General features: G+C 54.4%; 2 protein-coding genes across 6 annotated transcripts; one reads left to right on the plus strand and one right to left on the minus strand.

Moving 5' to 3' along the window:
* Positions 1-428: 428 nt before the first annotated feature.
* MIEN1 (migration and invasion enhancer 1) lies at positions 429-1,885 on the minus strand. The gene is made up of 4 exons (XM_072780408.1): positions 1,690-1,885; positions 1,490-1,587; positions 966-1,042; positions 429-878 (listed from the first exon to the last, which is right to left on the minus strand). The coding sequence occupies exons 1-4, from the start codon at positions 1,776-1,778 to the stop codon at positions 795-797; spliced, it is 348 nt and encodes a 115-aa protein (XP_072636509.1). The 5' UTR covers positions 1,779-1,885; the 3' UTR covers positions 429-794.
* Positions 1,886-8,414: 6,529 nt separating this feature from the next.
* GRB7 (growth factor receptor bound protein 7) lies at positions 8,415-16,980 on the plus strand. 5 transcript variants are annotated; one of them, XM_072780410.1, is made up of 15 exons: positions 8,415-8,633; positions 12,588-12,744; positions 12,849-13,002; positions 13,189-13,345; positions 13,473-13,594; positions 13,684-13,761; positions 14,062-14,199; positions 14,540-14,650; positions 14,834-14,932; positions 15,201-15,281; positions 15,382-15,498; positions 15,840-15,894; positions 16,026-16,113; positions 16,219-16,312; positions 16,462-16,980. In XM_072780410.1, the coding sequence occupies exons 2-15, from the start codon at positions 12,593-12,595 to the stop codon at positions 16,606-16,608; spliced, it is 1,593 nt and encodes a 530-aa protein (XP_072636511.1). In that variant the 5' UTR covers positions 8,415-8,633; positions 12,588-12,592; the 3' UTR covers positions 16,609-16,980. The 5 variants fall into 5 exon arrangements, with proteins under 5 accessions (XP_072636511.1, XP_072636514.1, XP_072636510.1 ...); XM_072780409.1 differs by lacking the exon at positions 8,415-8,633 and adding an exon at positions 8,783-8,901; XM_072780411.1 differs by lacking the exon at positions 8,415-8,633 and adding an exon at positions 9,934-10,204.

Consider the following 16,980-nt stretch of genomic DNA (forward strand, 5'->3'; position numbering starts at 1 on the left):
TACCGCTCACCTCCTAACTTACAGTCAAGTCAAATTTTCCTGGAAGGGATGGTTAAGAATAGAGAAAGCTTGAATGAGGAGCCTATTCTCCCAGTTTCCTGGCTTTGGGGTTGTGGGGGAAATCTTTGAGTTGGGATTCTGATCTGAGAGCCCTCTGACAACCAGATCATTCTAGTTAAGAAAAAATGAATTCCTAAGGCCACTCTTAGGGGGAGGGGAAAGAAGAGGCAGTGTCTACTGTGTGACTCATTTTCTTTGCCTTGGCTTTGAAAGAGATGACTGAACCAGAATAACTATCCAGAAAAAGCCCACCCACCCAGCATAGCCACCCTGGTGGTATAAAGGCTGGGCTGGCCTCTGTGCAACCAACCCTTCCCCCCCCCACACACACACACTGAACATAAAAATACATACTAGTTTGGCACAGGTGTTTGTAGTGCCACTTTATTGCCAATTGCTGACATTGTCCAGGGCTAGTGGAAGGGAGGTTAGAACCCTGGTGGCATCTGATCAGTACAGCTGGAGCGGGGAGCAGACTTTCTTGGGCACTGATCCAGGGAAGGGGGTATAAGGCGGCTGTGGAAATGTCCATGGAGGTCTCTCTCTCCCACCCCCAAGACCACAGCAGCTTCTATTCCATCCTGGTACCCAAAGGGACAAAGTGGAGGCCAGAGTCTCTTAGCTTACTGGGACCCAAGTGAGGGGAAAAAGGCAGTGGGGGGCCCTCAGCAGGACCAAAGGGGAGACCAAGGCTTGGGCCCCAGAACAGAGCAGGAACCCAGAATCCCATGTCGTTACAGGATGACGCAGGGAGGACGGCTGTTTGTGATCTTCTCTAGGGGTTCTCCGTTACTGGCTCTTCGGATGGCCTCAATGAGCTAGAGGGCAGATAATGTGGAATGGCATGATCCAACCCTGGCAGGGGCCGGGTGAACCGGGGGCCTCCCGACATTGTACATACTTACATCTTTCTCATAAGGAAAGCCCCCGTTCTCCAGCTTGGAGAACACCAGCTGTCCATTGATTTCGATCTCAAAGGCCCCTGGTATTAAATAAATAAATCAGTGAGTGAACTGTATGCTGAGAACAGGCGAATCAGGAGAGGCTCTCCTATTCTTCAGACTTCACGCAGGCTCCTTCGTGTCCCCACCGGCCCCACCAGAGACTAGTTCTCTGAGCCATTTCTCAACCCTGACTCGAGGCTAAAGAAACCCCAGGGAGGCGTTACCTGTGTGTACTTTGAACTCAGGCTTCCTAACTCCGGCAAGGGATCCGTCTCCTCCAACCCTACATTTCTGCAGTCTGACCCGTCTTTCCCTACAGGCTTCATCTGTGCCCCCCGTCCCCCCCACCTTTGGAAAGGGGGCCTCGAGTTGGCTGGACATTTTACTATGTGCCGGACACTATAAGACCGCCAATTCCAGGGCTAGAAAAGTGGTAGAGTTGAGATTTTTGAACACTGACTCAGCAGGTGTTCTGCGGGCCTCACCTGTGCCCCCCAGGCGCGACTCGATCTCAATGCCAGGATACTGCTCCTTCACGGCACTCGCCAGCTCCAGGTAGGTCGCCTCAAATCCGCAGGGTTCACTAGGAACAAGATGCTTGGGGGTCTGCTTGGGTTTCGGGGGAGGGGCCTCCCGTGGACCCACCCGGTTCAGTCCAGACACCCCACAGGCTGGAGACGCTCACCAGTACTCCACCACGATGCGCACCCCACTACCCGGCTCAATCTCCCCGGGAGGGGGCGCTTCAGACGTCGGCCCCGGCTCCCCGCTCATTGCTCCGGACTCCGCTTCAGCCGCTGCTTCCGGGTGTGACGCGACGCCGCGAGCACGTGACGGGGCGGGGCCGCGGGAGGGGGCGGGCCGAGCGTTACGTCCGGGCGCCCCCTGCAGGCCACGACTACCGCTGCACTTCTTACTCTGTACCCAGTTGGAGGGCTCTAGGCTGAGCAGGGCGGTCCGGGCCACCTTACCTGGACTGCGTTCTCAGAGCGCCGGGCTTGCCTCGCACCTCGGGTCCGCTGGATGTCACGGCCTTATATACGCTCGTGAAATATTTTAGGTTGCAAAGCGCCCTCCAGTTTACAAAAGGAAGCGAAAATGATGGGGTAAGCGGATCCAGGGCCTGGGCTTGGCTGATGGTGTGGAATAGTCGCCGTTTCTCGCTAACATGCTGATGGCGTTTTAAACCACCCCGTCGGTCAACACTCAAGTACTTCTGACTCTTCGGTTCCGAAGCTGTAGGCATAACGGGCCAGTGACTGTCTCTCCCCTGCATTCAGGAACCTTAGGCTTTGGGGCTCCCACTCCTCAGGCTCTACACCCCCATCACACTGTTCCTGCACCTCCCCTATCTCATCCTGACCTGCGCTGGCATTATTATCTTTTCCAACTCTGAAGGAGGCTCGCTACCTCTTTCCTCCCTGGAGTTACACCGTCATATCCTAACAGGTCATCTGCGTTACCATTTCTTCGAATCCTGCATTTTTTGGGGGCGCAGTCAGTTCAGCGACTGACTTTCGCTTGCATCTCAGGTGGTGATCTTAGGGTCGTGAAATTGAGCCCTGATGCAGGGCTTTTTTTTTTTTTTTTTTTTTTTTTGCCTGATCCAGGGGCCTCTAGAACCTGACTGCACTGCTGGGCTGTCCCCTTTAGGTGAGAAGACCAGACTTCTGTAACCCGTAGCAGCCAGTCATTGGCTATGAGGCTGGAGGGCGTGTAACGTCCACGGGGAGCTAGCTGTCGTCAGCCAGGGGCAATTTGCAGCAGGGGTGGCCATCTGCTTAAGCATCTGCTTAAGACTCTCTTTCTCCCTCTGCCCCTCCCCACCTTAAGTAAATAATTTTTTATTTTTATTTTTTAAAGGTTTTATTTATTTATTTATTTATTTATTTATTTATTTATTTATTTATTCATGAGAGACACAGAGAGAGAGACAGAGACACAGGCAGACGGAGAAGCAGACTCCATGCAGGGAGCATGATGCAGGACTCAGGATTCCATGGATCCCAGGACTCCAGGATCATGCACTGAGCCATCCAGGCATCCCAATAAATAAATCTTAAAAAAAAAAACAAAAAACAAACCCAAAAGGTACATTTTTAAACAGATTCAGTGATTGATGTGCCACCATCACTACAATCCAGTTACAGAACCTTTCCATGAATTTCTAAAGGTCTCTCCTGCTTGTTTGCAGCCCAGCTCCCAGCTCTAGCCCTAGACAACCATCCATCTGCTTTCTGTCTATAAATTTGCCTTTTCTGGGCATTTCTTATAAATGATATATGGTCTTTTGCTTCTGGCTTTTTTCATTCAGAATAAAGCTTTTGAGGTTCGTCCATGCTGTAGCATGTTCTGGTAGTTTGCTCCTTTTTGTTGCTGAGCAGTATCCCATTGTATAGATATACCACATTTTGTTAATCTAGTCAATACTAGTTGATGGTCATTTGTTTACAGTTTTTAGCTATTTTGTTTTTTTTTTTTTTTTTTTTAATTTTTTTTTTTAATTTATTTATGATAGGCATGCAGTGAGAGAGAGAGGCAGAGACACAGGCAGAGGGAGAAGCAGGCTCCATGCACCGAGAGCCCGACGCGGGATTCGATCCCGGGTCTCCAGGATCGCGCCCTGGGCCAAAGGCAAGCGCCAAACCGCTGCGCCACCCAGGGATCCCAGTTTTTAGCTATTTTGAATAAGGCTGCTATGAATGTTCATGTGTCTTTGTATGTACCTGTGTTGTAATTTCTCTAGGAGTAGAATTGCTAGGTTGCATGGTAAGTTTATGTTTAACTTTTTGAGAACTGACCAAACTGTTACTCCAAAATGCCCGTACCATTTTACATTCCCATCAGCAGTATATGAGGATTTGTTTACCCATATCCTTATCAACATTTACTGTCTGTCTCTGATTATAGCTATCTGGTGGGTGTGAGGTGGTATATCATCACCATAGTTTTAATTTGCATTTCTCTAATGACTACTGATGTTGAGCACCTTTTCATATGCTTATTAGCCATCCATCTCTCTTGTTTAGAAAAACATCTATTCAAATCTTTTGCCTTTTTTAAAAGGAGATTTTATTTATTCATTTGACAGAAAGCTAGAGAACACAAGCAGGGGGAGCAACAGAGGGAGAGGGAAAAGCAGGTTCCCCGCTGAGCACGGAAGCTGGAACACCTACGGGCTTGATCCCAGGTCTCTGGGAACATGACCTGAGTCGAGGGCAGAGGCTTAACCAAATGAACCACCCAGGCACCCCTCTTTGCCCATTTTTATTTTATTTTATTATTTTATTTTTTTCTTCGCCCATTTTTAAAAAAAGATTTATATATTTATTTGGGAGAGTGTGGGCACGTGTGAGAGTGTGAACAGGGGGAGGGGCTAAGGATGAGGGAAAGAATCTCAAGCAGACTCCCCACGGAGCACAGAGCCCACCTGGGACTCCATCTCACGACCTTTGTACGTCCCCGGATCATGACCTGAACTGAAGCTAAGAGTCAGCCTCAGCCGCTCAACTGACTGAGCCTCCCAGGCTCCCCATTTTTGCCCATTCTTAATTGGTTTGTTTCTTTATTACTGATTTGTAAGAGTTCTTTATATATTCTGGATACAAAGTCCCTAAGCAGATATATGATTTCCAAATGTTTCCTCCCCATCTTTACCAAGTTTTTTTTTTTTTCTTTTTTTAAGATTTTATTTATCTATTCATGAGAGACACAGAGAGAGAGAGGCAGAGACACAGACAGAGGGAGAAGCGGGCTCCCTGCAGGGAGCCCGATGTGGGACTGGATCCCAGGACTCCAGGATCAAGCCCTGGGCCAAAGGCAGATGCTCAACCGCTGAGCTACCCAGGGATCCCCTTTAATAAGTTAGTGATGTCTTTTGAAAGTGCAAAAAATTTTAATTTTGATGACATCTAATTTGCTGAATTTTTTTCTTTTGTCACTTGTGCTTTTGCTGTTGTATCCAAGATCTCTGCCTAACTTAGGTCACAAAGATTTTTTTCCCCTTGGTTTCTTCAGAAGTTTTACTTTAGCCTTTACATTTAAGTCTATGATTTATCTTGAGTTAATCTTTGTAGATTGTGTGAGATAAGGATCTAAATTCATCTTCTGGAATGTGGATAGTTGATTGTCTCAGAACCATTTATTGAAAAGACTAATCTTTCTGCCACTGAATTGTCTTGGTATCTCTGTCAAAAATCAATTGACCAGAAATGTCAGGGTTTATATTTGGACTTTTGAATCTATTCCATTGATCTATAAACCTATTTGTTGTTGTTGTTGTTGTTTTCTTTAAAAATTTCAGATATAACATACAGACAATAGAATTGGCCCTCTTGGGATCCCTGGGTGGCGCAGCGGTTTAGCGCCTGCCTTTGGCCCAGGGCGTGATCCTGGAGACCCGGGATCGAATCCCATGTCGGGCTCCCGGTGCATGGAGCCTGCTTCTCCCTCTGCCTGTGTCTCTGCCTCTCTCTCTCACTGTGTGCCTATCATAAATAAATTAAAAAAAAAAAAAAATGAATTGGCCCTCTTCAGTGTACCCTTCTGTGAGTCCTACTTAACACACTGTTGTATATCTACCACCATGACAAAGATACAGAACAGCTCTACTACCGTCTCACAAGTCCCTGTGCCCTTTGCTGTTAATTCCTATACTCCTCCCTGCCCCTAGATCTGTTTTTTTTTTTTAATATTTTATTTATTTGAAAGAGAGAGAGAGAGAGAATGAGCAGGGGTGAGGGCCAGAGGGAGAGGGAGAAGAAGGCTCCCCACTGAACAGGGAGCCCCATGCAGGGCTAGATCCCAGGACCCTGGGATCATGACCTGAGCCCAAGGCAGATACTTAATGAACTGAGCCACACAGGTGCTCCTGCTTTCTGTCTTTATAGTTCCACTCCCTTCATTAAAAAAAAAAAAAAAAAAAAGAGAAGAAAGAAAGAAAGAAAGAAAGAAAGAAAGAAAGAAAGAAAGAAAGAAAGAAAAAGAAAAAATATTTTATTTATTTGAGAGAGAGCAGAGAATACAAGCAGGGAGTGGAGGTGGGAGAGGGGCAAAGGGAGAGGAAGAAACAGACTCCTCACTCAGGGGGGTAGTTCCACCCCTTTTAGAAAGCCATATAAATAGAATCCTATAGCACTCAGCCTTCTGAATCTGGCTTCCCTCTCTAACCCTATCCTTTAACATCTAGAGCGATCTTTTCAAAATAGAAATCTGCCTGCTTCTCTGCGCCTCTACTTAAGCCCAGAGAGACACCACAGGGTCTGGCCTCAGCCCATAGTTCCTGCCTGTCTGGACAGACAGGATGGATGGCTCTCAAACCTGGTTTAACCACCTGAGGGCTTGTCAATACCACACATTCCTGTGTCTGGGCCCCAGAGACTTGAGATTCAGTAGGTGGGGAGGGGCCCAGGGATCTGTTTTTTCTACAAGCCTAAGGAGATATGGCAGCAGGTGGTCATAGGCCACACTCAGAAACATGGCTGAGTTCGAAGCACTTGCCTTTCTCCACACCTGCTTGAGTTTGCCAGTGTGGCCTCCTCTCCTTCCTCAACCCCACTCTGCCTCCCTCATGCCATGTCCCCTCCCGCTAAGGGCTTTGGCACTTGTTTCCTCATCATGAAAGGTACCCTCCTCCCCACATTCCCACCCACCCATCTTTACTTTCTCCCTATTCCAGTTTCTCCTCTGCTTGCTCCTCACTTCTACCAAGAAAGCTTTCCCACCTCTCTGGGTGAGTCATTCTCCCAGATACTTGTCACCTGTCATTTCTTATTTTTGTGTGATTTTTTTTTTTTTTCTTTTGAGAGAGAGGAAGGGCAGAAGGGGAGAGAGAATGGGAGAATCTGAAGCAGGCTCCACCACCCAGCAGGGAGCCCAACACGGGGCTTGATCTCACAACCCTGAGATCATGACCTGAGCCAAAATCAAGAGTCCATCACTTAGCTGAGTGAGTCTCCCAGGTGCTCCTCATGGGATTCTTTGATTAACATCAGTCTCCCCAACAGGGCTGCATGAGGATAATGGCAGGGTCGGTTTTTCCTGCTCTTCACTATTTCTCTAGTACCAAGCATGGGGCTGGCATATAGTAGGTACTTAACAAATATTATCGAATGAAAGAAGGAATAATTGAGTGTATTGTCTCCTGTGCTTTGTAGAAGCTGCTCCTTGGCCCAAGTGACCTCACCCCCTTCCCACTTTTTTTTTTAAGATTTTATTTATTTATTTATTTATTTATTTATTTATTTATTTATTTATTTATTTATTTATTTTTTATGATAGTCACACAGAGAGAGAGAGAGAGAGAGGCAGAGACATAGGCAGAGGGAGAAGCAGGCTCCATGCACCGGGAGCCCGACGTGGGATTCGATCCCTGGTCTCCAGGATCGCGCCCTGGGCCAAAGGCAGGCGCCAAACCGCTGCGCCACCCAGGGATCCCCTTTATTTATTTATTATGAGACACATACACACACAGAGGCAGAGACACAGGCAGAGGGAGAAGCAGACTCCATGCAGGGAGCCCAATGTGGGACTCGATCCAGGGACTCCAGGATCACTCCCTGAGCCGAAGGCAGGCACTGAACCGCTGAGCCACCCAGCTGTCCCCCCTCTCCCACTTCTTTGCTTGGTCCACTCATACTGTTTTTTCGAGGAAAACCCCATTTGGAGAAAGTGGAGGCTAAAGCCACTCCCAGACCTCTTATCACCCTGAAGACTGTTTGTTTACCCACCTGTCACCCACTTCAGGTTGGGAGGTGGCCACTGCCTTGGATCTCTGGCCTTCCAGGCTTGACCCTTGGGTTTGCCTAATGTTGAAGCAGAGAGCTAAAGTGATCGCTCAAAGGGGAGTCTTCTGGCACCTGGCCAGATCTTTCCCCAGATCACTCCTCTCACCATAAGACTCTGCCGAACCCCTTCGATTTCAGATGAAGCTGAGACCCCTGGACTTTGCAAAGATCAGCAATCATACTCTGGGTGCCTCTGAGGGCCAGGGTGCAAGCTGGGTGGTAGCACTGTGGCTGGCAGTCAAGGGGCAGACCCTGTTGCTGGACACCCTTCTGGCTGGCTTCCCTCTTTTGCTGAGTGTTCCTTGCCCCATCAGGTGGGATCTAGAGTCGCAAGCAGCCCCCCTCGTGTGGCCTACGAGCAGACCCCATTTGGTGAGGAGCATGAGGAAGGGTGAGCGCCTTATCCCCTCACCTTTCAGCTCCCAGTCCCTCCCTCCCACGTCACGAGGGCTCTAGATCTTTGCTCTTGAGGCTTCTCAGCTCCGCTGTCTTCCCTGCCTCTCCCCTGGCACCTGCTACCGGGCTGAGAAGGGCAAAAACAATCCCAGCCAGCGTCGAGTGTCAGGGAGTCCCCGCCCCTCCTCATAGGGTTCCTCCTCCCTAGCTTCTCCCCCAGGCCCCGCCCCCACCTGCCCAAGATAATTTTAGTCTCCTTGGGCCAGGAGCCTGGACACACAGGGCTCTCCCTCCCCCAACCCTCACTTCTACTCCAAAGTCGGGACACCCTCCTAGCACCTGTAGAGAAGAGGGAGTGGATTTGAAATCAAGCCCAGGTATCTGGGGTCCCTAGACAGAACCAGACTTCGGACCCCGTGTCCTGCTACTCCTCCTGGGGCTCCTCCAGGTAAGGTGACCAAGATCGGTCCCAGCCGACAGCCTGCCCCCACCCCCAGCCGCAACAGGGCCCCAGGCTGTGCCCGTGTCAGGGCCAGGGGCTGGCAGGTCGCCCAGGTGGGCGGACGGGCGGCCGCCTGGCTCCCCCTCCTGTCCCCCCCCCCCCCAGTGATGTCAGGCCAAGGGCGGGCGCAGGAGGGGGACAGGTAGTTAAGGGCCTGGCGTCTCCCTCCCTAAACCAGTGGCCCCAGCCAAGTGTTCCTACGTCCAGGGTCCAGGTAAGGACCCAAGAGGGGCACTTCATCTTGAGGGTGGGGGGCAGCGGCAGGTCCCGGAGTCACTATGGAAAGATCCCGCCTCCTGCTGTGTTACTCTGGCCGCCTCGCTTCCTTTCTCCAGTCTCCCACATCCCGCCCCTACCTCACCATCTGCCTGTCTCTCCCTGTTTTCATTCCCTGTTCTCATTTCCTCCCCTTTGCCGGCCTCCCTCTGGACCCCGGACAAAAAGCAGCTGATGGGGATGGGGAGGGAAGATCCGATCCTCTCCTCCGGGAGACGCCGCTTTCCCGCTGAAATTAGCCCCTCCCCACCTGCCCGGGAGGAGAGCGAGGAGCGGGGGCCGGAGCCCGAGGGCTGCCCCGAGTCATTCCTTGCTCAGCCTCCTGTTACCCGTTTCCCAAGGCTCCCAAGACTGCCGTCTCCGCGGGGGTGGGAGGGTGGGGGTAGGGGGCGCCCCCAGTGAGGAGGGCAGCAGAGGAGAGGCATCCATCCTCTAAACTGCTAGAGCTCGGCCTCGGGATTGTTTGCCGGCTCAAAGCACCGGGTCCCGCCCTAGGAAGGGAAGGTGGGGGCGGGGCAGGCCCGGGGGTCCCTCCTGGCGTCGGGATGAGGCTCGGAGGCTCGGAGGCTGGGGGGCCGCAGCGCCGGGGGGCCTAGGAAGGTGTGTGTGCGCGTGTGGGGGCGGGGGGCAGTGTTTGGAGAAAGCCCCGAGTCTCGGTCTCCCCGACACCCGAAGGGGATGGAGAATGCACCTGTCCGCCCTTGGCGGGCCTCCCCCCCCCCCGCCAAGAATGGCCCCTCTGGGTGGGCGCGTCCTGGACTCTGCTCCCCCTCTCCCGCCCCCGGTCCTGCTGGGGAGCCCTCCGTGAAGGCAAGCGCCTGTAATGATTAACTCCGCAGACACAATCTAGCATTCTTCCCAAATTAAACTTTAAGAAAGCTCACCCCCCCTCCTTTTCCCATTGGGTGTTTTTTCCCCCCAGAGTGAGGGAGTGGGCGGGGCCTCGGGCCTGGGCCCTCCCCTCGGCTCCGGGTCACCTGGGGGTTTCCCGCCTCCTCGCTTGGGCCCTCCGGCACCCTCAGAACCCCGAAGGCTGAGCCCTCCCTCCCCATATACATCCCGCCGGGGGCGGGGCGTGGAGTGCTGGGCCACGCGGGGGCTTCCCGCCACCTGCTGGTCCCCAGCCCAGGCCTCGGCCGCGCTGGCCCCTCCCCCTCCTGGTGGCCTTGTTTTCTCTGGGCCCTAATACTGGGCCCTGCCACCCGCCCTTGGGGCCCGCCAGGTGGGGCAGGATTCAGGAAGTAAACAAGGAGACTGCAGGCTGGGAGGGCGGGCCGGAGGGTGGGGCCGCAGCCGCGGGGCAGGAGAGGCCGTTGGGGAAGCCTCTGTTTGGAGTTGTAGTGGGGGGGGCTGATAGATTTGGGGGGTCGGTTTCTTCAGCAGAAGCCGCTGGGCCTAGGGCCGCAGTTTGAATGGTTCAGGTCTCTTGGGAGGGGGTTCCCGACCCCGACAGCTAGGATCTGGTTCTCTTCCCATCCCATCTATTGGTGCTGACCGCCCCATTCTCTTGCCTTAGAAGGGTCTGGAGGGCAAGGTGGAGGGATCAGGAGGCCAAACCCAAGTCTTCAGTGGCCCTCCAGCTCTCTAAGGCCAGACTCCCATCCAATGCTGATTTAAATCTACTCCGGTCACCCTGCCCAAACACTGCCCCGATTCCTCTTCCTTCTGGGATGGAGTGGGACCCTACTTTGGTCTCTGGCTTCCCTGCAGCCTCCCCCCACCAACCCCCAGTCTTCCTGGAGTGAAGTCATCAGGACTAGTTGCCAGAGGAGAGATGGGATGGGAGTGGGGACATTGTGGCTTGTCGATATTCTGGTGTCTGTTGACGCTCACTGGTGGATGTGTCTTGCCCTTCCCCAAAGGACCCTGAGCGCCCTCCCTGCCACTCCCTCCTGGCCTTTCCTTGTCTGCCTGTCTGTGTCTGTCCTCTCAGGTGTCTTGCTCCTCCTGTACCTGTAGTACCCCTCTGGCCAGGACACCGCAGAGTGTGTTAGGACCCTCATCCCCCAGGGTTGATATAGATGAGTCTTCTGGGCCCCCTGAGTCCTGGGTGCCAGGGGTGGGGCAACGCAGCAGCAGAATGAAAACCTGGTAGGCCCCAGACGGGATAGGGAGCACTGCGCGGTTTCTTTGGGTGAGTGAGGGCATCACTGGGAGGTCGGCTCTAATCCAGATGGGCCTTTGAATCCTAGCCAGGCCTTTTTCTCTCCTTGGGAGAGGGGGCTCCTGGGCTGGGTGGAGACTGAGGGACCCCAGGGCAGGTTGCAGGTCCCACCCAGACTGGAGGCGGGCCAAGGGTGGGGAGGAGAAGATGATGTCAGAGGAGCTGCGGGCCCCACATCTCCACCCCCCCCCCCCACCTGTCCCTGCCCTGAGCCTCCCCCATTCCTCCCAGGCTGTCAAGGTTGGGGGCGGGAGGGGCCGGAGGTGGGTTGAGGCAGGGCTGTTTGTGTTTCTCCTAAGCCAGGAAGTCGTGCAGATGAGTCAAGGTTGAATAGAGAGCCCCAGGCAGTGCTGTCCCGCCCCACCCTGACTCACCTGTCCCCCAGATCCCCTCACTTAAGGGTCAGGGGCCTGCTCCATTGCCAGGTGCTGCAGGCTGCCTCAAGGCACTGGCCTAGGTCTCAGGTTCTCCCAGGTCCTCCCAGGTTCTAGCCCTGCCAGAGGGGTCTGTGCTGCCTCTGTCCCCAGTGGGCATCTTTGCCTCTGCTCTCCTGTCCTCACTTGCCCTCCTCTGCAGCACCTGTGGGTGCTAGGACGTGGGTGAGACTCTGGCCCTGCCCGGGAGTGCTGGGTGGCTCCAGACCAGTGGGTGGACAAAACAGGTGCGCTTCATTGGCACAGAGGCCAGTGCAGAGAGGGAGCCCTTCAGTCTGAAGGCGGAAAATCCAGGAAGGCTGCTCAGAGGAGGTGACTTTGGCATTGGGGCTTCAGGAAAGTTGGGCAGGAGGAGGAGTCTGGAGAGGGCACGCAAGGTTTAGGGGCTGCTGGGGCAAGGGTCCCCAGGCTAGTCCTGTCTGAGTCTGCCTCCTGCCCTCCTGGTTCCTGTCCTTTTCCACCTCCTTCTCCCCTTCTGGCCATCACTCAGCACTTGGGCAGGCGTTGCCACAACAGGCTCTGGCAACTAGATCTGGCAACAAAGCACTGGAAAAACCCGGGGCAAAGCCCAGAGGAGTGAGTGTCCCATGCTCGGGGCAAGCTCAGAGACAGAGTCAGCCTCGACCGTATGTGGGTCATGGAGTCTGTTGCTGCTGCCCAGCTGGTGTGTGCGGGGGTACCCTCTTAGCTCTTCCCCTGAGCAATGTGGGGCCAACAGAAGAGCATTAGATTTGGAGTCAAAACAACAAAGTTCCATCAAAGTTCCACTCATTGACTCACCTGTGATGGGGGCAAGGATGCTTCCTTCTTAGGGACTTGATGTCCCCTTCTTGTAAATGGGCTCATGCTACCCTTCCCCAAAGGTTCCAGGGAAACTCCAGTTAGAGGGGGAGCAGTAAGGTGCCGTGTCAACTCGGAGGGGTACCTTGACAGCGGTGTGAAGTCTGGAGGTCTGGGTCCACTTGGCCCTTCTCTGCAGGACAAGGGCACACGAGCAGCTGCTTTCAGTCACCTCTTCTCCCTTAGATGTTATGGAGCTGGGTCTGTCTCCACCTCATCTCAGCAGCTCCCCAGAAGACCTGTACTTGGCTCCTGGGACCCCTCCTGGGACTCCCCCACCTCCCGATGCTCCTCTGCCTGGGGAAGTGAAGAGGTCCCAGCCTCTGCCCATTCCGACCAGCAGGTACAATGCGGTGATGGAGCTGAGAAGGGGCTGGTGGGGGGGGGGGGCAGTCAGTGTTGGGTAAGTCAACAAATTCTCTCCCCATCCCCCACCTCGGGCCACAGGAATCTTCTTCGAGAGGAAGAGCTGCGGTCAACCTCTCTGCCTTCCATCCCCAACCCCTTCCCTGAGCTCTGCAGTCCTCCTTCACAGACCCCCATTCTTGGGGGGTCCTCTGGTGCAAGGGGGCTGCTCCCTCGAGATGCCAGCTGCCCCCATGTGAGTTGTCTTGGGAGAGAGAAGGCAGGGATATGGGGGTGCTATGGGACTGAGGCGGGTAGGGTGCCCCCTCCCTGGAGGGGGGAGGGAAATTCAGTCAGGAGTCCCTGAGGATATAGCAGGCAGGGGAAGGGAAATAACCCCCCTTCACCCTTCCTCAAGTCACCTGCAATTCCTGGGGTGCAGGTAGTAAAGGTGTACAGTGAAGATGGGGCCTGCCGGTCTGTGGAGGTGGCGGCAGGTGCTACAGCCCGCTACGTGTGTGAAATGCTGGTGCAGAGAGCTCATGCCCTGAGTGATGAAAACTGGGGGCTGGTGGAGTGCCACCCCCATCTAGCACTAGGTGAGTTGGGGTGCCAGGGGCTGTCTCGGGCAGGGAGGCAATGCTTCACACTTTGGGCTAGGCAGGTAGCCCCCCTGGGAGGCCTGTCTGGTGTCCGCTGACCACTGCTTTCGGCCCTTGACTCCAGAGCGGGGCTTGGAGGACCATGAGTCCGTGGTGGAAGTGCAGGCTGCCTGGCCCATTGGGGGAGACAGCCGCTTTGTCTTCCGGAAGAACTTCGCTAAGTACGAACTGTTCAAGAGCTCTCCGGTGAGTGTGTGTGAAGGGCGTCTGGGCACTGGGACACCCGGGCCCCCAGCCTGGGCCCATCGTCCCTGATTCCTGACTCTTCCCCCCAGCACTCCCTGTTCCCAGAAAAGATGGTCTCCAGCTGTGTGGACGCACACACAGGCCTATCCCACGAAGACCTTATCCAGGTAAAGGGACACCCCCATTCCATGGCATATTCATGATTCCCCAGGATCGCCTATTGCTTTTTTGGTCCTCAAGCATTGTGCCTCCCTCTATGTGGTGGGGAGCCTCGCACAGTCCCAGGTGACTGGACAAGTCCCTCCTTCCTGGCTGAGTGTCAGTTTCTTGGTCTGTGAAATGGAACAATAAATGCATGTGGAGCACCTTCTCTTCTGAAGCTGTGTGTGTGTGTGTGTGTGTGTGTGTGTGTCTCCCTTGTCTCCCTCTTGGCCTCTCACCCTCTTCCTGCTCTCTTCTGGCCTCAGAACTTCCTGAATGCAGGCAGCTTCCCAGAGATCCAGGGCTTCCTGCAGCTTCGAGGGTCAGGACGGAAGCTTTGGAAACGCTTCTTCTGCTTCCTGCGCCGGTCTGGCCTCTATTACTCCACCAAGGGCACCTCCAAGGTGAGGTCTTGAGGGTTGACAGCCTCTGCCCCTAGGATATCCCCTTCCCGGTCCTTCTAGGAGTTATCTGTTGTCTCTTCCCTGTTGGAACTCCTGGATCTTTCTCCCCTTGGGACCTGAGACCCTCAGCTGCTCCTCTTTCCCTCCTGACTCACCTACCCCAGGAAGGTAGTGGGAAAGGCAGGTGGAACTGAATCTGAGTCCTGGCTCTACTTCTATTTGCTGTGTGACCTGGGGCACTTATCTGCTCCTCTCTGAAATCTCCTCACCTGGCTTATGGGGACAATAGTAAGGGAATAGGGTCTGCCTGTAACAAGTCCTGCCTACTTGTGCCACATAGGACCCGAGGCACCTGCAGTATGTAGCAGACGTGAATGAGTCCAATGTGTATGTGGTGACCGAGGGCCGCAAGCTCTATGGGATGCCCACAGACTTCGGCTTCTGTATCAAGGTAAAGACCATGGCTGGGCCTGGGAGGGAATGGCAGGTACTCAGGGCCCAGGATCCTACCTAGGGCTTCTGATCTCCATCTGGGATACCCAGACTCCTCTCCCTGCACCTTGCCCTGCCCCACAGAGGCAGGCACCTGGTCCTAATGGAAGATATGGGACCAGCCGGTTTCCTCTCCCTACAGCCGAACAAGCTTCGAAACGGCCATAAGGGGCTGCGGGTCTTCTGCAGCGAGGATGAGCAGAGCCGCACCTGCTGGTTAGCAGCATTCCGCCTCTTCAAGGTGGGACTCTGGGAGGGGCATGGGGGGCTGGCCCCACCCCCTGGGCCCTCTGGCATGAAGGAGGAATTATAAGTCTCCTCTCAGGAATGAGGGGGTATTGTAGCCTTGCTCTCTCAGTATGCCTGGTCCAAGGCCAGAGTCCTGACTTTGGCTCCAGAAAGCTCCTTATCCAAGGCAGAGATACAGTCTTGGTCTTGGGAAGTTCTGGCATATGGGGGTTTCACAGCAGTTGCTCGACCTCAGGCTCTCTTTCTCCCTCCACCTGCAGTATGGGGCGCAGCTGTATAAGAATTATCAGCAGGCACAGTCTCGCCACCTGCGTCCATCCTGTGTGGGCTCTCCACCTTTGGTAAGTGCACAGGGGCAGTAGCTGGGAGTGGGCACCCAGGCCCCATCCTGGGGATACATGGGCCCTGTTCTGACTCCTCCCCATCCTATGCCATCTACAGAGGAGTGTCTCTGATAACACCCTGGTGGCCATGGACTTCTCTGGCCATGCTGGGCGTGTCATTGAGAACCCCCGGGAAGCTCTGAGTGCAGCTCTGGAGGAGGCCCAGGCCTGGAGGGTGAGGGGCCTGCACCCATCTGCATGTTTGTACGGGGGAACTCCTCTCCATGTGCTTTGAAGGGGTGGGGGCTGAGGAAGAGGGAGAGAGAGAATCTTAGGCTCCCAGCCTGGGGCTCGATCTCATGACCCTGAGATCATGACCTGAGCCGAAATCAAGAGTCAGATGCTTAACTTGCTGAGCCCCCCAGGTGTGCCTCTCCAAGATGTGGGTTTCCATGGTATGGGAGAAAGAGAGGAGTAAGGCAGTTCCCCAGGTGTGGAAAGGGGCTCTATATTCTTGAGGTGCCAGGTAGCCCTCCAGTCATGTCCTGATCCCCTGTGTTCCCCATTGTTCTACAGAAGAACCATCGTCTCAGCTTGCCCACCCCAGGCTCTGGTACGAGCCTTAGTGCAGGTAGGTGAGCACCCAGCATCTCCAGGGGTGGGGGCTGCCATGGCTTCTCTGAGCATTCCTGGTAGAGGTCGCTAGTATGGGGGGGGGTCTCCTCCCCAGAGTGACCACCCTTCTGCCTCCCCCAATTCCAGCCATCCACCGCACCCAACCCTGGTTCCATGGACGCATTTCTCGAGAGGAGAGCCAGCGGCTCATCGGGCAGCAGGGCCTGGTGGACGGGTAAGGGGCCGGGCTGAGCAGGCCAACAGATCCAGAGATAGGAGACACCCTGTGTCAAGGTGGCAGCTGTGTGTCCTCGGGTAATGTTGCCCTGTCTCCCGGCAGCCTGTTCCTGGTCCGAGAGAGTCAAAGGAACCCACAGGGCTTTGTCCTCTCTTTGTGCCACCTGCAGAAGGTCAAGCATTATCTTATTCTCCCGGTGAGTAATCCCTGTCCTCCTCATCAAGAAGCTCTCCAGCCCCCACTGTGTCTGGGGTCTCTTGCTCTCTCTTTTGTCCCTGCATGACCATTGGGGACCTCAGTCCTCCGGCCTCTTCCTGACCTTCCATCCCCTGTGGCTCCCCCCAGAGTGAGGAGGAGGGCCGCCTGTACTTCAGCATGGATGATGGCCAGACTCGCTTCACGGACCTGTTGCAGCTCGTGGAGTTCCACCAGCTGAACCGGGGCATCCTGCCGTGTTTGCTACGCCACTGCTGTACTCGTGTGGCCCTCTGACGGCATGTGTCTCAGCCCGTTCCAGGCTGGCCACTGGTCCCTGTGCTCATAAAGTGGACTTGGAGGGTACAGAAGGTACGGACAGGCCCATGAATAACTGGAGGGCAACTCTACTCCAGAGAGTTTTCTACTCAATCCTTTGCCTCCCTCAGGCAGAAAGTGCTCCCCCACCCCCAATCTCTCTCCTTAAGAAAAAGTACTTGGGGTGGCCCTCCCCTCCATGGAGCTCCTGGGCACTGCTCTGGGGCAGGGCATTATGGGAGTAATGGGGGCAGCCCAGGTGGTCTTAAGCCCCACACTTTGTACAGACTGAGAGGCCAGTTGATCTGCTCTGTTTTATACTCGTTACAATAAAGACTATTTTTTGATACA

Source organism: Canis lupus, chromosome 16 (genome assembly GCF_048164855.1).
Source record: "Canis lupus baileyi chromosome 16, mCanLup2.hap1, whole genome shotgun sequence".
NCBI lineage: Eukaryota > Metazoa > Chordata > Mammalia > Carnivora > Canidae > Canis > Canis lupus.